At 39.6% G+C, this 23,503-nt stretch overlaps 1 protein-coding gene across 7 annotated transcripts in view; it reads right to left on the bottom strand.

Moving 5' to 3' along the window:
• Positions 1-4,420: 4,420 nt before the first annotated feature.
• MAPK9 (mitogen-activated protein kinase 9) overlaps positions 4,421-23,503 on the bottom strand; it is a 62,313-nt gene continuing 43,230 nt past the window's right edge. For 3 of the 7 annotated variants that reach the window (XM_059060566.2, XM_059060564.2, XM_067032247.1), the window contains 7 exons: positions 21,441-21,606; positions 19,912-19,983; positions 16,566-16,748; positions 15,424-15,548; positions 14,336-14,399; positions 12,412-12,483; positions 7,895-11,049 (listed from right to left, as the gene is read on the bottom strand). In XM_059060566.2, coding sequence (XP_058916549.1) covers positions 10,907-11,049; positions 12,412-12,483; positions 14,336-14,399; positions 15,424-15,548; positions 16,566-16,748; positions 19,912-19,983; positions 21,441-21,606 — 825 coding nt within the window. In that variant the 3' untranslated portion in view covers positions 7,895-10,906. Of the gene's footprint in view, positions 4,767-7,894; positions 11,055-12,411; positions 12,484-14,335; positions 14,400-15,423; positions 15,549-16,565; positions 16,749-19,911; positions 19,984-20,326; positions 20,399-21,440; positions 21,607-23,503 lie in introns of those variants that run through there. The other 4 variants (XM_067032246.1, XM_059060567.2, XM_067032245.1 and 1 more) reach the window with 3 other exon arrangements.

The raw sequence follows: 23,503 nt of genomic DNA on the forward strand, positions 1-23,503 counted from the left end.
CCATTAACTGCCCTGGGCGCGGGGTGGGAGGCAGGCAGGTCAGGATCAAGCTGCTGCCCACCGAAGGGCCCACAACCGGGCAGAGTGGATGTGTTATGGGCCTTCCCTGGGAGCTCACTTACAACACAGATGTCCAAGATCTTGGACTCAGAGGGTCTGTGTGGGGCCCAGGAATCTGCATCATGGCATCAAAATGGTTTACTGACCTTCAATTGTTTAGAATTTATCAGCAGAAAAAGCACAGAAGGTGGTTTTAGGACATCCAAATATCCCAGATGTGACGCTGGCAACCTTGATCATGTAAGAGTGTGTGTGAGCAACGTGGCAGTGGAGCTCAGGTTTAACACCCATCTGGTCAAGTGGGACCCACGGAGGCTGCCACAGAGGCAGTGACGTGTGGTTACAGCTGCACTGTAGCAGGCTCACTCCAGTGTGGGGTAAAGGCCGGGCTGTGGCTGGACAAGAGTGGAAGCCAGGAGCCCCTCTAGGCCATCACAGCCACTGCTGAGCTATCTGTTGGAGATGGACCCAAAAGGATTGGAGCCTCCTTTACCCAGGCAACTTCTTGTCCTTAGTTGTCAACTCAGCTGGATTAAATATTTGTGTCTTATTAATGGGACACGGGAGCCTCTCAGCAGGCATTTGTTGAAAATGAAGGAGTTGCATGAGGGGAAGAGGGGACAGGAGGGGTCCTGGAAGTGGGGACCCCTGGGAAGCATCCTGGCCCAGCTGAGGAGTCCCGACATAGTCCTATAGAAGGATGCATTTTGATTTTGTGCAGAGGCGGCAGTGTGTCCATGGGGAGTGGGGCTTTCTGCCTCCAGCTAGGCTGCTGGGCTGTTTCTAGACCATTGGGTTTGGGAAGAGCCTTGGCCAGGCTGTCTGCCTATGCTCAGCAGGGCTCAGCCTCGTTCCACAGGCCCACAGCACACACAAGCCCCAAGTCCTCTCACTGCCACTGCCACACCGCCTTAGTCTTTCCTGGTCTGATGGGTCCAAGGTGGCCCCTCACGGCTGTCACACCCTGCACTTCTCTGCTAGCTCACCCTCATGCATTTGACATATGCTGCCTCCTGCTCTTCCCAGAATAAGCCCTGCTACTCCCAAAGGAAGCTCTTTTCTATTTAGTTTTCTGAGAGTCTAAAACCAAAACAAAAATATGTTATTTATTGAAACAGTTTCAATAAGCACCCTTGCATTTGTGAATAAACGATACAATCTTGGATTCAGTTAGCATCTATGAAAAGGGCATAATCTTGATCTGTCTTATTCAATTTTGGAATCAAGATTAATCTAGCCTCCTAAACTAAGTTGGGTGGCTTTGAAAATCTTGGCTAAGTTAGTTTGTTTCTTGAAAATTAGTGAAAAGTGATCTGTAAGATTAATTTTTTCTGGAGAGTATTTGGGGGTGGGAAGGTACCCTTTGATTACCATTTCACTTTCTCTGACAGCCACTGATCCATTCAAGTTTTCTGGAGGCCACCCAGAGCACACCCGCTCCTCTGGCCTCAGACCTCATTTTTGCATGCTCTCTGGCTAAGGGAGCTTATGTTTTCTTCCTGCCTCCATTTCCCCAACTTTAAGATGGAGATGATGCTGACCTCATGGAACTGTTGAGAAGAATAAATAAGTTTGTATGTATGATGTGCATAGTACCATCATTCCTTGAGACAATTTCAGTGCTTTATATATCTATAGAAATTTGTCTACTTCTTGTAGATGATCACATTAGAATACTGTATATTCTTTTATGTCTATAATAATTTCCCTTTTCCACTTTGTCTGTCACTTGCATACTATTTCTTGATCGTATTTCCAGAGGTTTATCTAGCTTATTAATCTTTCAGTTTTAATTTTTTTCTCTCATTTTTATTTTCTAGTTTCTTGTCCCTGTCCTTATCTTTATTACTACTCCTTTTCTATCTTTAGGCTTGCTCTGTTGCTCTTTTGTCAATCTCCTGACTTGAACATTGAACTCATTAAAAAAAAAAACTGTCCTGTTTTTCATAAATGTATTTAAGCCTTAGCGGGGTCAAATTTGGCATGCAGTGTTTTTCTGAGGTCATGCACCTTTAGGAATTTCATAATTTTTCTTATGATTTCCTCTTTCACCTAGATTGCTTTTAGAGTATTTTTAGTTCCCAGATGTGTGAGATCTTTTCAAATTTATTTTGAAATTTATTGCACTATCACAGAAAAAGTTGTGTATTTTTAACTTTGGAATTTATTGAGGCATCCTCTGTGGCCTGGTATATAGTCAATTTCTTTTAAAGTCTATGTGTGATCAAAAGGAATTTGCCTATTGGGTATAATATTCTTTATGAGTCCAAGTTTAATAACTGTGGTATTCCAGTCTTCTAGATCTCTGCTAATTTTTCACCTGCTTGACCTGTTGATTTCTGAGAGCAGTGCATTCAAATTTCCACTACATTTTAAAATTTATTTCTCCCCATGGTACTGTCAATCATTAAACACACACACAAACACAAACACACAGATTCTTAGGTTTCTCTGAAGTCATGTGGACACATTTACCCACACGAATGCTGCCTATTATAAACACTACTAACATATCCACATTTAATAAAGTATTTATTTATGTATATGTCTATGTATACTTGTGTCTTTGTCTGTAAAGTACATGCATATACCTCATTATACACGAGTTTACAGACACTCAAAAAGTCTGGGGGACTTCCCTGGTGGCGCAGTGGTTAAGAATCTGCTTGCCAATGCAGGGCACACAGGTTTGAGCCCTGGTCCGGGAAGATCCCACATGCTGTGAAGTCACTAAGCCCATGCGCTACAACTACTGAGCCTGTGCTCTAGAGCCACAAGCCACAACTACTGAGCCCATGTGCCACAACTACCGAGCCTGCACGCCTAGAGCCCGTGCTCTGCAACAAGAGAAGTCACCGCAGTGAGAAGCCTGTGCACTGCAATGAAGAGTAGCCTCTACTCACTGCAACTAGGGAAAGGCCACGCACAGCAACGAAGACCCAATGCAGCCATAAATAAATAAATAAATAAATAAATAAAAAATTTGTTAAAAAGAAATCTGGGGGGAAAACAATCAATGGGGGGACATTAGTGACTATATGCCAGCATAAATGTGTGTATACAGGAACACATGCATCTATATAGGCAAATGTGCATGCATGCATATATAGCTGTATGTATGCAGAGAAGTCTCAAGCACGTGTAGTAAGAATGTTAACCTTTGGGGAACTGGGGTGAGGAAAGGTACACAAGAACCCTTTGGACTATTTTTGCAACTTTTCTGTCAGTCTGAAATTATTTCAAAATAAAAAGTTAAAAACTTAATGAAGTCAGTAGAAAGGACTGGAAGGAATCAGCTTTAAGGAGCTTCCCCGGCCACAGTTACAGCAATTTAAGTCTCCAAAAGAATGACTGGAAATACTCAAAGAAAGAGAAAGTCAGAACTATAAACCTTCTTGTGATACCATTTGAGGTAGGGATTGAACCCACACCCTACTCTGAGCACTGGTTGCTGAAGGGAAGGAACAACACGTGGAGTCTGCCTTTCAGCCATAGCTGATCTGGGAAGCTCTCCCTGAGAGCAGAGTGACAGCGAATGATGTCAGTGGGATGGCTGAACTAAGCCCTTGTGAAATTCCTGCTCATGGCAAGGATTATCACCTGGGGTTAACTGCACGAGATTATGTGGTGGATGGGCCCCCTGCCAAAGTAAGCCCACGTGGATGACTTTCTACTCATGAGAAAAACACGACTGTGTGACAGAGGACTGGACTGGCATCATCCGAACCCAGAGGTCAATTTTAGCATCAGTGACAGTGGGTCAAAAAGATATAAAATGTCTTCTGGTGTGAGTTCATATAAAGAACACACTATCACTTAAATGTATTATAACCAAAAGATGTGGGTGTATCTATCAAACCTTTGGATATGCATTCCAGATCCAAGAAATACTGGAGATGGAGAGCATGGTCAATGCAACTCCGTGGAAGCAGCCACACAGAGCTAGAGGGTGCACATCCTGCAGGCCAACCTGCCTGACAATGCTGGTGTCATGGAGGATTAAAAGATTCTTAAGAACTTGACAACCAGAAACCAGACACCAGGAATGCAAGAGCTTCAACTAGATCCTGGCAGGACACACTAGTAAAAGGACTTTGGGGACACTAGGGAAATCCCAAGGCCCTAGGTATTAAATCAGATGAAAACTTACTGACATGGACAGCTGGAGACCATTAACTGAAAAATGTAGGTTATAAAAAGCATGTACAGTGTGACCTCATTTGGGCAAAAAGCAAAACAAAAAATCATCTAGATATGTATGTGTCCATAGAAAACTATCTGAAAGATATACAATAAAGTATCAAGTGGTCATCTCTGGATGGGGGAATATGTTGTATTTAGTTTCTCATTCTTGTGTTTTCACATACATCTTTTTTTATTTAAAAAAGGGAGCAGATGGGACGAGAGGAGGTGGAGAGAATGAGTATAGACTGCTCTTCATTTCTGTTGTAAAGGGGAGCAACTCAAGGGTTAAGCAGCTTTTTCTTCTTAACACAGGTGACATAAAGGTAGGAAATGATGGAGCAGAGGTGGGGAGAGTGACGACACAGGACAGAGATGATTGTAGGAGTGAAGTTCCTGAAAGGGGCCGGGGGTCAGCTCCCATGGGAGCAGGGAGGGTGGGTGAGGGGAGGAAGAGGCAGGCCTTCACTTGCTGCATTCTATTCCTTTGTCAAGTACCGTTAGGGAGCCATCTTTGAGAATACCTGAGAACAAACATATACAGCTGAGTGTTCTGGTCAAATAGTTATTTTTAAAAATAGCATCTTTATTATGATAATTTGCTGCTTAAAAACACCCAAGAAATCAACTTTAATGTGGAGAGGTGGACAAACTTAACTATTAGTGAAATTCTGTATGCAACTCTAGCCCAGATTAAAATCTAATAAAAACAAAGTAGCCTGACAGCTATTAGCTGAAAAAAGGCAAGGTATGTTCAAGGTGATAAACTCTGCTGGATGGACACAATTCTGTAATCAACAGGCTACTGGAGAGCAGCTTGGCACCTTGTGGAATCACAGTTGTGTGCCCTTCAAAACATCACTTCTTTATTCATGTAGAAAGAAAATAAGGCCAACACTTGTTTCTACCCTGCTCCCCTGCCCACTCACTCACTTGTGGACACTGAGACAGCAACTGGTCACATTTCTAAGAGGCCACAAGATCTCAAAGCTGTAGACATGGAGGGAAGCTGGAGCTCACCACCTTCTCCTCCCAAGAGAAAATAAAAGAATGAACTCTGAGAACCAGTGCCCGGTGCCAAACTCATTTCTTTTCTTGAAGTAAGCAGATCAGAGACAGCTGCTGAAGTGTCTTCATGATTTCTTTGAGGTGTCCATTAAAATTCTTCTTCCTGACCTCATGGCAAGGTAACACTCCACATGAGCTGAATGACAAGCCATTGGGCTGAGAACCCTACAGAGGAGGCTGGCAAAGTGCTGGCCACATGGCTTCTGTCACTGTGACTGCTGGGTCTGCCTAAAGGCTCCATCCTGCCGCTCAAGGTTATTAGTCACCTTATGGATAAATTTTCAGAAGGCCTGTTCATGCTCATAAAACTGTGATGGATGTCACACGCTGGCAGACAGAATGCTTATGAAGAATGACAGAATCTGGATTAACTGCAACATCACAAAATCCAGTAATTTTGCTGGATTATAGAATGCGAGTGTGATGTGGCTGTTAAAGCTAAGGCCACCTGAGACTGTGTTCATTAGTGGGGCCTTGTTTGGAGGGCATGTGCTCAGGCTGTATCTGAAATACTACGTTCACTTCTGGGCCCATGTTCTTAGGGTGCACTGAGGTGGTGAGGCTCTGGGGGCTTTTTCATATGAAAGAGGGTTGGGAGAACTTTGAGTTTAATCTAGAGAAGGGAAGTCTTGGAGCTCACTTTTTCAACTAACGTATTAAAGCCTGTCTCATAAAGGTGTATCAGACTCACTCTATTTCACCAGAAGGAAGGACATGGGACCAATGGGTAGAAGTTGTGGGAACCAGGTTTTGGTTCAGTTAAAGAAAGAACTTTCTAATAGTCAAAACTACAAAAAAATTCAGTGGGAGGAGCATTCTCTTCATTAAAATCATCTGAGCAGAGGCTGGGTAACCTCTCCAGGTTGATTCCTACCCTGAATGGCAGTATGAACTAGAGAACCTCTTCGTCCATTCCCACTCTCTATGAAATCTAAGTGAATAGACAAAATAAAGCCAAGAGTTCATTTCAAAGCTCAGTACAGAACTACTTCTTTAAAATGAAGAGATGTATTTAATCACATCTTTGTTTCTATGAAGTCTGTATTATAAGCCTACAGTTCCTACCTTGCACCTAAGTTCCATGTGGAAGGAATACTGTAAACGATCCATTTCACTGAGCTGAGACTCTATATGCTCTTTTTGACACAGAACAAGAACACTGACTTGTGCTGGGGCTCAGAGTAAAAATGTCCCTATTTATACCCAAGATCTGTATGTAAAAGTGTCAGAACCACTAAGAGCAGAAAAGGTCAGCAGAACCCTCCTTCAGGCTCTGCTTCCCTCTAAGACCACGAAGCATCTAGAAGCTGCTTCTAGAAAGGGGCTCTTAACACAGTATCCACCAGGGTTCAGGATTCCTCAGAAAGTTTGGCAAAATTTTGTGCTCATGGGCTTTTTCTAAGGAGAGGATCACAGTTTTCATCAGACTCTCAAAGGTGTTCATGACTGTAAGAAGAGTAAGATCTGCACAAGTGTGACAGCACCCTGAGGGCAATCCTGCTGCTCCCTTCCTGATGCGGGTCAGGGGCTGCAGCTTCCTCACTGTTGTGCAGGGGGTTAGAGAACTGATTCTGGATTTCCCTTCCAACACTAAAATCCCACAGAAATGGCATAGCAAACACCCTTGTTCACAAGGACCTCTGGGCCCTGAGGACACAGCGAATGAAAGGTTCCCAATGGCCATGACAGGCATATCCCTCTTAAATCATGGTCACATTTGGCTTCAAAGAGACATCACTGGCCACTCTGTCACTGTTATTATGGATTTTATTACCAGCTTTCCTGATTAAAGACCAAAAATATCAAATAACTGCCTTACTGTCAAAGGCAAGCTTACACTTGAATTCACACAAGTAGCTACAGAGTCTTCAGGAAAGTATATACTAAGTTATTCTGAAATACTACCCCTCCTCCCACCAAAAAAAAAATCCCACCCACCTACACGTACCATTTAAGTCAATAAATTAAAAGTATTTTAGTACTATCTACACTGAAAGTAGGAAGGGGGTAAGATAGAGAAATGGAACCCAGATCATTATCAAGAGAAATGTTCTCCTTTTCTAGAAACCTTTAAAATTAAGATACTCATCCATCTGGAATGATTCTAGTCCTTTTAAGCAGCAAAGAGAGTAAGCCATTGTGGGCCCTTCTATTCCTATGGTTTTAAGTAGTAAACATCCTAAAGTGCTTCAAAACCAGAAGCAAAATGAAAGAGGCTCATCCATGCACAAAACCACAAGCACACAAGCACCATTAAGGATCTGAAGTAATACAAGGAAAGACTGATGGATTGGTGGATTCTTCTGGCCACACCTTGTGAGAAAACAATTACTCCGAATACTCGATTTTGCACTGCATGTTTTTGAAAACTCAGATTCAGGAATCTGCAGAATATTTTCAGTAAGAGATCTAACAGAAATGTTTTGCTTTTCAATTTAAAAACATTTGCTAATATTGACTGAAATGACGACACTCCAATATCTACCTGTGTTCATGTTAAATCTGTAATCAGAGATGGTGATGTAGAAATACACAGTCAACTGTCACTTAAAAACACACCACAAAAATTGGACATGCTATCCACTTCTCTTTTAAAATGTATTTGTATTATTTTCACCAATCAAAACACACATAATATATTTTATTATAAAACATTAGGCAATGTTACTTTTGAGATATGCAATCTGAAAGGTCACACCTGTGTTTACTACCAGTGTGAAACACCAGAGGAGTTACATTAGAAATCAACCAGACGAATTCATCATACATCATTACCATGACTTACACAGCATCAAATCTGGATTAAACCAGTATCCCATTCAGTGTTTCAACTATGGACTCTGGGTGTCAGTAAGGGGCCCTGCCAAGGGTTTTCTCCTTTCAGCACTGCGGCTCTGAGTTTCATGGTGCAGAGATAAACACAGAGCCCTGTTTCCATCTCCTGTTTCCACAGCTGATCAACACTGAGCAGGATGTGTTTCGAGAATGCTCTCCTACACTGACAGACTCTGTCTGCTCTCTGGAACCTGTACTTGAAATCAAGACCCGACATAGGGGAGGCAGTCATTTCCTTTTTAACAAAAAACTAAGTCAACAAACAAAACGAACCTAGTCCAAATTCCAGGCTAATAATAAATTACCTGGTTTATAAAAATATGTGTCCAAAATAGTTACTTCAGGGTTGTGTACAATATAAATTACAAAAATAAAATAGAAAAGATGAAAAATTGAGCAAATTTTTCAGTTCTTTATCCAACATCAGCATTTATCCATGGAGAGCAGTTTGAAACCATCTGCACTGCACCAGGGCCCCGGCACATCTCGGCTCAGGAGGGAGGACCCTGAAGTGGGGTGAGGTATTTCTATGGAGCTGGACTGTCTGCAGCCCTGTGGCCTGTCCTAGGTGCACTCGCTGATCTCTGATGGAAGGTGGTCTTGGCAGGAAACCTTTCCACACCATCACGGACTCCATCCGTGAACACACAAAAGAATGAGTGAGCAGAAAGCCAATCTGTGCGGCACCTAGCTCCACTTACAAATGGCACCTGGCTGAATGTACAATCACCCAGCAAAACCTCAATGCGCCCTCAGCATCCCTGTGCTGCATATACATAAGCCTAGGACAGATAATGTATTTTTAAAACTCTCACCTTTCTTTGTTTTTCTCTTGAAAGATAGATTTAGTGAAGTCTTTTTAAAGAATGTGTATTAGAGAGGAGGCCATTTTAAGATGTTTATATATGTATAGTGATAACTTGCTTCACAATACCATCAGGCCTCCAAAACCAAAATAATCCTAAGCCATGTAATAGGTGTTTCTGCCTCAATTCAAGTTAGTATTTCCATCTTATAGCTGAATGTGTCTAAACCTCACAATATAAAACTATTTATTACTTCAATATTAATTTTGTTCATCAAGGGTTCCAGTTTCCAGTGATAAGACCAATAAGATACAACTGGTGTAGATAATCATATATTTTAGATAATATTTATAATAAACTTTCTTATCAAAGTTCCTCCTCAGAACACATTCTATAGAATGTGAACAATGTTGATCCAATAGCTTCCAAAATAACTAAACATAAGATATGAATTTGTAACAGAATAAGCTCAAGGGAAAAGCATTATGAGCACAGGTAGCTGTATGTGACCATTGTAACTCCATTTCTGCAATGACACTTCAATACTCAGTATTTTACTGAACTTTGAATGATTTCCATATCAGTCTGAAAGTATCAATTTCAGGTGAGCAGTTTAAAATCAGAAAATGTTCAATAGTTATTTATTACCCTTTAGGATATTTCCTCCATATCCCTCAGAAGAGTTTTTCCAGAACATTCATGGATTTCCCTTAGGAAAAGGAAATGCCTCCACAAAGTGGAAAACAAACCACAAACAGGCATTCTGAATCAGTCTGCTTCCTAAAACAGACCAAAGGGGGATTTATGTGGTTTCTTTCGGAGAAGAAAGAAAGTTGAGTAAGAATGCTGTGTTGGAAGAGGGAAACTCTGCCTTATGAAATCACGTATCTCACCTTGAGTGACAGAAGGTAAGAAGGGACCCAGTCCAGGCTCAAGCAAAGCAAGCACTTAGTAAGTGACTGCAATCATCTTTAGTGATCACTTCATAAAACTCTACTCTAACAGCAGGTGATGGGTTCAAGAATCTATTTGCCATCATATTATTGACATAGGTATTAGGTGGCTAATAAAGAAGGTGAAGTTATAGGTAGCATTTTAAATTAATAAGTCCAGAAGACCAAGAAAAAAGAGGATTTTAAAGGTATTTCTAAAAAGAGGATTTTAAAGGTAATCCTATTTTAAAATAGGATTTTAAAGGTATATATGTTTTAAGCAGCACAAAACAAAACTTAAAACTTTATCATGCAGTAAAGCTGAATGTACAGTCACCCAGACTAAGACAATTTAGAGAAAACAAAGTGTCCTGGTCTTAGCAGTGGTAATTCTCAGCCCAAAACATGACAAATTTAAGAAAAGTTACATTTTTAATTTATTATATAGATTTAATTATACTCCTTCTGAAATACGAAAGAAAATAACTCATACCCTAAAAGAAGGTAAGATATAATATGATGGTGGCCAATTAATACACATAAATCTATTTTTCTGGACAGACACAAAATTACTTAAGAGGATTAAGAGACAATTCTAGAAGCAGCACTACCTTGAAGATTATTTGGCTTTATAAATACTGATTTCCAAAGTGCTAGAGGGCAAGTCTGAGCAAGCATTTGTGGTCACATGCATATAAGTCCCAACGGTTACTGAGGATGAGAAACTGTCACTATTACTGTACAACTTAAAAAAAAAATTCATCTATTCTAATTGCTCACCTGAAATGACCTTGAACAAAATCTCTAAAAGTGTGGTTTGCACTTTTTTTCTTTAGACATAATCTGCTTCATTTTATAATCTAAGCAAGGCAAGCCTAGTACGACTGAGTAGGGGGCAAGGCATCGTGTTTCTTACATGCAGAACATGGAGTTTTTCTATTTGGTTCCATCAACTCCCAAGTATTTCAGGCCCATGGAAGTGAGAGTTCCTTCACTGATGACAAGCTTGCTATTTCTAACTTATCATCGACAACCTTCAAGGGGTCCTGTTGAGGCATCCAGACTGCTGTCTGTGTCTGAGGCCAGCGTCTGCTCAGTGGACATGGATGAAATGTCATTGATAGATGACGACTGAGAAGGAGTGGCGTTGCTACTTACTGCTGCATCTGTGCTAAGAAAACCAAATATAATAAAATCTGAGGCACGACACTGCTGCAAATCCAGGCAATGAGACTTCAGGTCATTTCTCAGCTCTGCCCTTTTGTAGTTTCCTATACTATTAGTATAAACACGAAGTTAGTTGACTGTACATTTTGAACTTTTCCTGGAGTCTTTCTTTAGGCTCAAAATCCCAATTATTCCTCCGTCTTTCCCTGCAATATTCTCTTTCTTCCCAGTGGCTAAACATCATATATGTACTCATGTATAATCATGTTATTAACTACTTTAAAAATACCTGCTGGTTTTAAAAAGATATTAAAAGAAAATTGCTGAATTTATCCTAAAACTATCAGTATCACAAAAGGCTTAAGCCCAAGTAGGATTCAAGTGTCATCAGACATTTCAATTATAATCATAAACACTTAGTACAAGGAAAAAAGCATCAACCTTTGAAAAATTCTTTTGCAATAAAAATACCTTGTAAAAGAAGGATTGCATACAAATTAAAAAAGGAAAAAAAATTAGTGGACTCTTGTTCATTTTATTTTTGCTTTCTAAATGCCCAAAACTGACATGTTAAGGCAAATGAAATGATCCTATTTCCTACTATCTATATTTTAGTCTGGTTTGAACAAAAACAAAACATCCAGGCTCTCAGAGGTAAGTCTTAAATTTGTGCTGAGTTAACAACAAGCACCTAAATTCGTACTGAAGTTATATAATCTCTAGACACCTGACACATTTGTCATGCTGAATATAAAATTCAAGGATAAGAAGCAGTCCAAAATGTACTTACGTGTGTGTGTGTGCATGCGCTTTCCAGTGGGAATGGAGTGAGAAAATAAATATAACTAAAGAGTTTTGTTTACGCAGAACCCTACAGGACACCGTATATACTATGTCTTTAATACTCATACAATTACCTAATTGTTAGACTTCTACCACTAAGTAGAACACGTAGAAAGATGAGAGAATTATATGAACAATTTTCTCAAAAGAAAACCCAATTCCATTTTATCTAGATTCACATTAATTTTCTTTTTTAACTGGTTGGGGGCAGTACAAAGAGGGTCATGCACATTGAAAAGACTTTAAATTCAATTTCCTTATCTATTAATGAAACTGACAGCAGCTGTTACAAGGATGAAACAAGAATGTTTATAATATAGTTGGTTTGCTGCCTGGCACAACAGTAAAATGTTAGCTGCCACCACGAGGACAAACCAAAAAGGAGAAGACTATTTCACATAAGGAGTTTTCAAATCCAATGCTGGTCAAGCTGGCACTTAACACACTGTTGCCACTTATAAAAAATGAATAGGGAAAGAAAAATATTATGCAATCAAACTATTAAAGCAATCACTAACCTGAAGGTTGATCTTTCACAACACCATTCTTGCTTCTTTCTTCCCAATCCATTACTTCTTTGTAAATTAGCTCTTCAAATAGAAATGCAAGTTAAAATGCTTCATCAGTTTCTTTGCATCTCAAAATCCTGCTTCCAAATCAACTGGAACCACTCGAAGGGCACTGTGATGTGCTATTTTTTTTTTTTTTTTTTTTTTTTTTTTTTTTTTTTTTTTTTTTTTTTTTTTTCGTTATGCGGGCCTCTCACTGTTGTGGCCTCTCCCGTTGCGGAGCACAGGCTCCGGACGCACAGGCTCAGCGGCCATGGCTCACGGGCTTAGTTGCTCCGCGGCATGTGGGATCTTCCCGGACCAGGGCACGAACCCGTGTCTCCTGCATCGGCAGGCGGATTCTCAACCACTGCGCCACCAGGGAAGCCCTGATGTGCTATTTTTAATTGTGATAGACAATTAAGTAATATAGTTTACCTAGACCAAAATATAATTTGATCCAGTATATCTTTTCAACCCAGCTATTAAGACAGCCAGGGACTTCCCTGGTGGTGCAATGGTTAACAATCCACCTGCCAATGCAGGGGACACGGGTTCAATCCCTGGTCCGGGAAGATACCACATGCTGCAGAGCAGCTAAGCCCGTGTGCCACAACTACTGAGCCTGTGCTCTAGAGTCTGCAAGCCCCAACTACTGAGCCCACGTGCCACAACTACAGAAGCTTGCACGCCTAGAGCCCGTGCTCCACAAGAGAAGCCACCGCTGGTGCACTGCAACGAAGAATAGCCCCCATTCGCCGTAACTAGAGAAAGCCTGTGTGCAGCAATCAAGACCCAACACAGCCAAAAATAAATTAAAAAAAAGAGAGAGACAGCCAAAATGTACGGTAGCTCTGGATCCACGATGGGGGTTTTACAAAGTGGGGGCGAGGGAGAGAGAATGAGAGAGACACACAGAGGGAGAGAGGTGGGGAGAGAGGGAGGGAAAGTACTAGCAAAGTGGCTCTAACAGAACAGTTTAAGTACTGGATATTCTCACATCTTTTTGCACATGTTTTCCTCCATCATCACTGTGGTTCTCCAAATATAACCCCTCCAGATTGGTCAGAAATTAATCTCATTACCTAAGTTTTTTCTTGGCTTCAATCTCAGTTTTCCTCAATTTTCATTTGTAAGAAAAACTATTAACTAAGCAGCTTCCTAAAATTTTGCTATTCATGAAATAAAATTACCATATTGCAAGCACTTAGTGAGGTCTATGGGTGTGTGTGCACATGCAGGTTGTTGGTATCCCTATATTCCGGGGAGGGGCTCTTCGGAAGGACACATCACCGTGTTTGACTTGCGCTGACCATAGTTCTCAATTACTACTGATTCTGCTTTTTAATGAAAACTTTTTAGCTCAGCCTCTTTTTTACTAGTTTAGTTTGCTGTGGGTTGTTTGGTTAATCTTAGAGTGGTAATAATAATTATCTGCATATTTTTGACCTTCAATTTTCCCCAAACTTTTATTTTAAAACACATATATAACTACATAGCTTACAAATACAGCAGAAGTTCACATGACCCCAGTGGGGTCTCCCACGTCTGCTTTACAGGCATCTGTGAATTGGGGTTACTCAACAATTTGCAACATGCTGTCAAGGTAAGTGTGATACAATCACTGAGTTTAGTTTACAAACCAAGATTTGATAATGTAAGATTGTGTGAAAAAGCCTTTATTTTTCTCTTTTGAAGCAAATAATATGCAATTCATACATGTTCCTCTCTAATTCTGTTACCTTTAAGTTCCTTTTCTACTGGGAAATGGGAAGAGAGAGGATAAATGGGCTGCAGGGTTTCTTGCCCCTCTCTTAGAAAGGCTATTGTCAAAAAGTGACGTCCCAGTGCAAGAAATGTCATAAGTAACAATCAAAATAAGTTCCATCTTTACCTTTCCATTCTTCGATTGCATGTTCTCTTTCTTCCAACTGGGCATCATATATTTGAGGTGGTGGCTAAAAATTAAATTACAGGTAAAGTCAATAGTTAAAAAAATAATGAGGCATGAAGAAAAAGAATCACTTTGTAAGACTTCTAAAATATTTATAATATGGATGTAGTTTCATTAAATACTTGGCTTATTAAAGATTTATTTATATGTATAATTTTCCATCAGTTTCAGAATCAAAATAATTGAGGAAAAATTAACCAAAAAAATAGAGCTATTATAGCCCTCTTAATAATCACACTCTAAAGACATCTGCCCAAACGTAATAATAAAATTAGTAATCACAGTATGCTTCCTAGAGATCCACCCTGGACAAGGTACTGTGCTATGAAATACAGAAGCTGCAAAACACATTTCAGGTTTATATTTCTTCCTGTTAGAACTCCCAAACTCAATCCCCAATTCATAAATGGACTGCTTCAAAAATTTGCTTAAAATCACATGTTTACAAATCAAACTCTTTTCATATAAAACAATGTTTAAAATAGTGGTTAAATGCATAGGCCAAGACATAATAATGAGCATGCCACTATGTGGTTATTTCACTTCCAACTAAAGACCATCCATACCAATGCTGCTACAGAAAAATGCACATGAGCACCAAACTCAGAAGTGGAACTCCCCTAGCAGGTACGTCTGGAGAAGGATGAACAAACTTGTGATTTTCAGGAAGTTTCTTAGCCTGACTGGATGCCTAAACAAGATGATGTAAAGTAAAGCCCAAGGCACAGTGCCAGGTACACAAATGGATGCCTAAAAAAGGTGATATTATGATCACACATCAGCATCTGCATAAGTGAAGATACTTATATCACCACAGCATAAGAATGTTCACTCCTGAGGTACTCTGAGTAGAGCCCCAGTAACAAGAGTCCCAAAAGGGGTTGTGACCCATGTTACATGGCCTCATTGTAATCAGGAGTCCTTTTAAATCTAGGACTTTATGTAGCCATTCCAGACTAACAGACAGAAGGTCCAAGGAAATGTATGCCCTGCCTTTACACATAAGTCTTTTCAAAATAGATGCTTACCGCCTCTGCTTCAGCAGGGTCATACCAAACAGTGATATAAGGGTGACGCAAAGCTTCATCTACAGAGATTCGCTTGTCGGGATCTATCACTAACATTTTTGATAGTAAGTCTCTGGCTTGACTTGCTAGGGTAAAAACAAATATTAGATTAATAAAGTAATACTGTTAACCTGAAAATCACACAATAAAGAACTAAATGTGATAGCAGAGACAGAACAAAAATATATTAACTTTGAGAAATTGTTGATAGCTTCAAGATTATTAGAGTCTTTTTCCTTAACAGTAAGTCAAGCAGCCACTTCCACTACAAACCAGGCTTTCAAATGTGCTTTCAGCCTCTGAATCTGGGAGGGGAGAAGGACAGGGCACAAGGCTGAGAAACCACATCCAGGGAGGGTGCAGGAGCTAAGCTAAGGGTGGCACTGCCAAGAATGCAGGCATGAAGCATAGGCAAGTGTTTTTTCTTGATGCCACATCAAAGTGAAATTAGAACAGACTAAGCCACACAATGATTTCATATTTGCACAGTACAGAACACTTCACAGATACCTCTGCTTTGCCTACCTGTATACAATGCTGGCAACATACACTTTTTTTAAAATATAGAGATTAGTAGTTAGAAAAAAATCCAACTTCAATAACTTGGTTAAACACAAGGCTCACCTAGGTTTTAGCAATTAAAATTCACATGTATAGTATAGGCAAAGAAGAGATGGGGCTTTTCTGAATGACGCACAGTTTTATCTTGATGTAGAGAGAAACAAATCTATTCTTTCCCTTAAAACACTTAGTGATAGGCACAGGAGAAGGGGAGAAGGAGCCTTTTAAAATTTCTGACTCTTCAACTGGTCTAGAATCTTTATTCAAGTATTCTTTATACCTGAAAACTGTTTGAATTCCATTTGCTGTAATTAACATAAGAGTCTTTCAGACTGAGGTAAATATTTTGACCACAGGCTTCAGTTACGTCACTTTATTGAGGACAAAACTTCTAGGTCTTTAAGCTTTCTTTCTGAAATGCCTTCATTCTAGCCTGTAAATGGCCTAGGGTTTCAACTATTTTGTCTCTCAATGTTCACAGGTTTTAGAATGCAAACATAAAGTGAAAGCTTCACCCAGTATAAGAAAAAATGATATCTTACTTTTAATTTTGTCTCGTTCAGATTCTGATGGGAATATCCAATCTGGAAAGAGTTCTTCAAATTTGATTCCAGGATACTTTGGTCTGTTTTCTACGTAATTCCTCACAGTTGGCTGAAGTTTCTTCATGAAATCTGCAGATGGTGTTCCTAGCTGCTCAATAACTTTATTCCACTGATCAATATCTAAGGAGTCTCTTGAGGAAAATACAACTGAAATGCCTTATATTCATATTACATAAAGTAGCATGAAAGAAAAACGTAAATTATATTTATACTTATCAACAAGTAATTAACCAGGCCACCTCACTGGGTCAGCAGAAGCATTCTGAAATAATATTCGAAAAAGGTTTGGGCTCCAAGTTAAGACTATTTAAAAAAAACTCTGCATCTTTATAAACTCTGATCACAGTTTATTAAATCAACACGATGAAGTCTATATGCCTTCCCATTCTAGATCAAAATAAAGTTATCTTGTAATGAAAGAATACCTATGACTGAAAGGCTTAAACATGAAATTAAGTAGTAATTATATAGGCAAATTGAAATCAGTTCTCATAATAAAACTGTTAGATCTAAAGCTCCCTAAAGTAGAGAGACCTATCTGACTGCTCAATTTACAGCTGGGAGCCACCCCTGCGAGGCAGGCCTGGCAGGATGGGGTGCATGAGGGGGTGGGCGGGAGCCAAGGCTCTGGACTTTCTGAGCTCTCACCATGTCCTTTCCCACTGTAGCTGTGCTTACATTGAGCAGTGACAGCTTTGAGAGGTCATTCTGTTTTACTTGGCACTGACCCAGACCATCACTGCAATACAAAGGAGTGTGTTTTATTTCCTTTCAAAGTATATGACCTGGGTTTCAGACTCCATTGTGTATTAGACACTCACTAAGTGTCAGGCAGTGAATCTCCCTTGGGTCTCACCTTCCTATTTGTAAAATGCAGGCAATACTAGCTTTGCCTCTTTCACTTGGAGCTTGAGATAACTAGCAAGATGAATGTGGAAAGGGATTCTATTGATAAAACCATAAAAATTATACAAGAGAACGCAAGCCAGAGGAATCAAATAGCATCTTTAGAAAGTGACTAATTGAGGTATGTCTTAGAAAAATAAAATGACATCGCTGTGAAAGAACCTAGGGAACAGACATATGTTCTTTAAAAAACAAAGGAAGAGGCCCTCTTGCTTCCTGTAATGTCTTTCTTCTTGCTGGTACACCATCCACTAGAGGATTCTATCACCAATCAAACAATCAACAATTTTTTTTCTCCCATCTAAAGCAACAGCCACTCTCCTTTGGCTGAACATCCGTAGCTTAGCTACCATTCCCATTTGCAGCAAAACAGAATTGTCTATATTTGTATCTCTAATTCCCAGCCTCTTATTCTCTCTTAAACATCCTCTCATCAGGCTTTTCCCCCATCACTTCATGAAAACTGCACCCATCAAAGTTGCAGGCGACCATCCCTCAATTCTTAGTCCTCACCTTTTTGACAGTGTCAGTGAGCCTCCCTCAGTAACCTGCTTCCTGGCCTCCAGGGTCCCTTGCTCTCTGGGAGGTGCCTGCCTAAAGCTTCTCTTTCTCTTAGGCCATGTGGGGACAGGAGTTCCTTTTCTGCCTCAGGTTACGAATCTAAAACAAATCTCTGAGAACTGCAATCTGGTTTCTGGAATATTTTTCTATCTAATGTTGGAAAAAGTTAGAAAAATTGTCTTTGGAAAATGATGTAATCTCTGTGTCTGTTCTGAGAATGACAGTAGGTGACGTTATACATAAAATTATTACTGACATTGCAAGATGTTAATATGTAAATTAAGAATTTTAAATTACTTAATAGTGCACCAAAGAGTTCCTACACTTTTCATTTCTGTACTTTCTGAAGAAAACATTTAATTAATTAAAGAAAGGAAAGTCACAAATGAATTAAAAATTGAGACAAACTGAATGTTAAGTAGATACTTCTAATTATGTATCCTTAGGGCATTCCCTGGCAGTCTGGTGGTTAGGACTACTGTGATATTTCACTGCTGTGGGTCCAGGTTCAATCCCTGGTCGGGGAACTAAGATCCCACAAGCCTCCTGGCATGGCCATCAATCAATCAATCAATCAATCAACTAATCTTTAGGATACATCAACTTTTCCCTTTTTAAATGAATTTATTTGCAGATTAAAGATCTTATTTGTATTTTGAAACAACTGAATCTAAGGTAAGGCTATGGAAAATTGCTAGAAAATTTATTAGAACAAAATAAAATGCTGTATTTAACTTCACATAAAATCTGTGATGTGAAAAATGTCAAGGAAGGTAAATAAAATGATAGAAATAAAATCTTTTCATTCCAGGTTTGTGTTGTGAAGAATTTATATTACAAAGAAACCACCCTCATAAAATTATAAAAAACTAAAATTACTTTAATAAAATACATATAAAACATGACTATACAAGTTAATTTCTTTTAAAGATAACCATCAATCTGCCAGCAGAGACCACTTTCATAACAAAATCAAAAGACTAATGAAAATTTTAGGTGGTTAGAACACAAATGAAAAAGGGTATACGTGAAGAACCATGTTAGAGCAAAAAATATTGAAGATGGAAGAATATGAGGAATATGAGAAAAGAAAGCTATTGAAATTATCATATATCTATTCTCCTTTATGCTATATGTCATTAATATGATTTGCTGACCACAGTATAAGTTAACCTTTTGCATTTTATATTTATTTAAATGTCTGTTAAACTTCCCCAGTGTGTCACAAAATAACCTAAGTGGATCTTCTAAAATTTTCTACAAAATGTCAGAAGAGTAACAAAACAAAAAAATGTAGCAAATATTGTTTCTCACAAACTTTTTACTTTAATCTTTTTCATTTAGGTCTTATGTAGTGTGCTTCAGTTCTTACTTTGGAGGAAAATATTTTAATTCATCCTGGTAACTAATGAAATAGTATATTAAACAAATTAAACAAATTACAAATAATTGGCCTATTAAATTTAGACAACAACTTTCTAGATAGCTAAATTAACTGAATTAACTAAACAGAATTTTTGTTTAATTATCAAAATACATTTGTCAAAGAGTAAATACATTTCTTATAAGCTATTTTTAATAAAATTAAGAACTAATATAAATTGGTTTAACTTAATTCTATGCCTCAATAAAACTGTTACAGGTAGTCAAGTAAAAAAGAAACATAAAATTGAACCATTTGGTGTGTGACACTAACTTTACAAACATAATCAAGACCCCCTTAGAATACAGTCTAGAATTACATTTTCCTTTTGACCTCCTGCTGCCCTTGGTATTTATGGAAAACATGGCCGGGAAGGTCCCCCGGGAAGGATACGATCAGTGCCTTGGAATATCACACAACCTTTCACCAGCTCTCCCATGATGCAACCCACTGACCAGATATCAACTGAAAATAAAGTGAAATGACAAAATTATAAAGTGCCATGAACAAAACAAAGGTGAGGAAAAGGATTCTAACAGTGTACTAAACACACAAACAAGGAAAATAAATTGCTAGTAACGGGTGAACTTTTTTACACAGTATGAAATAGTGTTGACCTCTATTTTGGCCTTCAGTTTGCAGCAATCTGGGCTTTTAGTGCCAAAGAGTCCAATACTTTACAGCTTCAGAAACAAACAAAGTCCCAGAAACAAGAAATGCCTGTCCCCACAAAGCTGTTTCCAGGCACATGCCCACCCCTGCCCCCAGCCTTCGTGGTCAGCGCTGGGTCTCTCCCTGTGAAGGATACAGTCTCTTCCTGGGAACAGGACTTTATGGAGGACCATTTCTGCCATGATGCACCCGACAGACCAGATGTCCACTACCAAACACCAGGTGATTAAAACCAGCCAGAGACCACTCCCCCACATGTCCTTTCTCAAACCCCCTCCCAAACAAAGACAAACCCAGCTTGTTAGCAGGACTTTTGTAAAATATGAACACCACGCCTCCAGAATGATCCTTTTTTAAACTGTCAAGTCAGCAGGGCCTCACAGGGACAGGCTTGTCTGGGCTCCAGGTGAGGGCCAGAGGTGCCCCAGCTTCTGGCTGTTCGCCGTCTTCTATGGGGGCCCAGCTGAATTTACAGGCCTTGGATGCCCAGGCAAAGGGCTATTTATTGCCCCTGCTGCTGGGGGTGGGGTGAGAGAAGCTAACAGGGGACCTAATTTTCTCTCATGTCCACAGAGAACTGGAAGCCCACAGAGCTGTGTCTCTCAGAATGAGAGCACAGGTTATAAAACATCTGAATAAACTTGAAGCACAGCTCATTTCAGATGACTTAGGCAAACCTTCAGATTCTTTTTTTTAACATGTGAATGTGACTTAGTACTTTTTGACAAATTTTTCAAAAGCTAAGTTTCAAAGAGCTCTGATATTGCTTGAATAAGTTTTGCTGTGAAAAAAATACCAATTTTACACACAAAAAGCACATGTTGTATTATTCCATTTATATCAAGTTCAAAAATAAGCAAAATCAATCTATGTTGCTGGAAATCAGGATAATGGCTTCCTTTGGGGATTGAGACCCAAAGTGGGGCTGGGGAGGCCTTGGGTGCTGCTGGTTATGTGGGTATGCTCCCACTGAGCTGCATACTCGGGATTTGCATACTTTTCTGTAAGTATGTTATACTTTGATAAATGTTCAAAAATATTAACTTTAAAAGTGAATTTTTAAAGTGGATAATTTTAGCCAATGGAAATATAAAATTAATTATTTCTCATCTGTGAACTATGATAATCTACGTATAACACAGTCTCCACATTATACTTCATACAGTTCACAGGAAAGAGAAAAAAACTAGTGATGACGAATAGCACTATTTTTACATATCTCAGCCTCTTCCAGTTCTGTCTGTACTCACCGTTCTCTTTGTAGCCCATGCCCAGGATGACTTCAGGTGCCCGATAATACCGCGTTACCACGTAGGGGGTCATCATAAAGTTGGTGCATGCTGTGCGAGCCAGGCCAAAGTCAAGGATCTTAAGGGTACAGTCTGACTTTACTACAATGTTGCTAGGTTTCAAATCCTAGGGCAGAAATGATTTAAATTAATAAAAGGAACCAAAGCATGCTAAGTAAACAATCTCACATTGGTAAGGATTTGTGAGGTATGTGAGAGTGCTGGGAGAAGGAGGAAAGTTAAAATTGAACCCTGGGATTTTGGAACCATTTTGGAAAATCCTACTCTCATATTGAAGCTAATACAAATCAGCCTAGAGAGGCCAGATGGTTGACCTTACCCCTGTGTGGAAACCTTCATGACACTCCTTTGCTTAAAACCTTCTGAGAGCTTCCACAACACCCTCTCCTCCCTCGCTCCACTCCTGGTCATCCTTCGGTTCCCAACACTCTGGCTCTTCCCTGCTGTCCAATACAAACAGAACTCAACCCACATGTGTAATTTACATTTTCTAACAGCCACCTTAAAAAAAGTGACTAGAAAAGGTAAAATTAATTTTAATAATATTTTCCTTTACTCCAATACAGTATATTTCCAGAATATTCATTTTAAAATGTAACCAACATATAAAAATTATTAATGAGATATTTTACATTATTTTGTTACTGTCTTTGAAATCCAGTGTTTATTTACAATTATAGCCACATTCTGAGTACTTAATAGCCTCAGGTGGCTAGTGGCTATAATACTGGACAGCACATGGCTAGAATTCTCTGACCCTAGAATCTTCCAAAGGCTTCTTCTTTCCTTGGAAGAAGAATCCCATGATTACCAGCCCCAACTTCCCACCCTTCCCTGGGACCTACCACTCCCCACCACACATACTACCCTCAAAGTCCCTCCTCTGCCCCTCCTAGCACGGGCTCTGTAACAGGAGGCCTCAAGGGCCTCTCTGTGCTCTCAGCTCTCAGCCCGGAGTCTGGCACAGCAAACTCTCAGAAAATGTTTGCTGAGTGAAGGTACACATCATACTCCACCACACTCTCAACACAACCTATCACTTCTGCAGTTATTTCCTTCAAAACTCTAGGGACTTTCTCCATGGTAATCCCCCACATCCCAGACCCTTCCTCAGGCCACAGGAATTTGATTCTTGCCTTGGACTCCAGCCTGCAAGCTCACCCTAGAAACTATGACTTCTAAACAATCCACATCTATTCTTTTCACAAGTGCTTTCCAATGTGTAGCTACAACGTCAAACTGCCAAGTCACACCACACAGTAAGACTGTCACTTTTAATGACGTTTCAGGCCCAGCACCTGGCTGAAACTTTCCAATCAATGTATCACCAACGGGCATAGGTGTGCCTTGAGTGACAGCTGCCAAGTGTCATTGGGATAAGCAGAAAAACACTTAAAAATTACATCAGCTAAAATTATGTTTCATTACTGCTAAGCACTCTCTTTCTAAACATTCAGAATTCAGTAAAATATAACTTATAAATATATATCCTTTAAAAACAAAATTAAAATTCCCACCAAGCCCATGCAGATGCACTGGTCCCTGGCTGGCCCCAGAGCACTTCTGCTGTGCATGTCCCAATGTGGAGATGTGCTGTGGGAAGCACTGCCAACTCACCCACAGCTTCTATTCTGCACAAAGGAAAGCAAGCCAAGAATCAGCCCCACGCTCAAACCAGTGACCCCTTCCTGGGAGAAGGCAGTAATGCAGCTAAGGTAAAACAAACCAATCTGTTTCTAGGTTCCTTTTTTAAAACCGAAGAATATGGCAAGAACAGGCATTTCAGAATACAAATTACTAACACATAAAATAATGCTCAACTTCATGAAAATTAAAAACCCAAATGACAAGGAACAATTTTTAGTCTCTCTTCTGGCAATGAGGAAAAGAATGGCAATATCCAGTGCTGGAGGAAGAAGAGGAAACAGACCCTTCCTTACGCTGTTGGTGGGGACGTCAATAGGTGCTTTCTTTTTAGGAGACTGATTTTTTAAAAAAATTTG

The sequence above is a fragment of the Kogia breviceps genome, chromosome 4 (genome assembly GCF_026419965.1).
Source record: "Kogia breviceps isolate mKogBre1 chromosome 4, mKogBre1 haplotype 1, whole genome shotgun sequence".
Lineage (NCBI taxonomy): Eukaryota > Metazoa > Chordata > Mammalia > Artiodactyla > Physeteridae > Kogia > Kogia breviceps.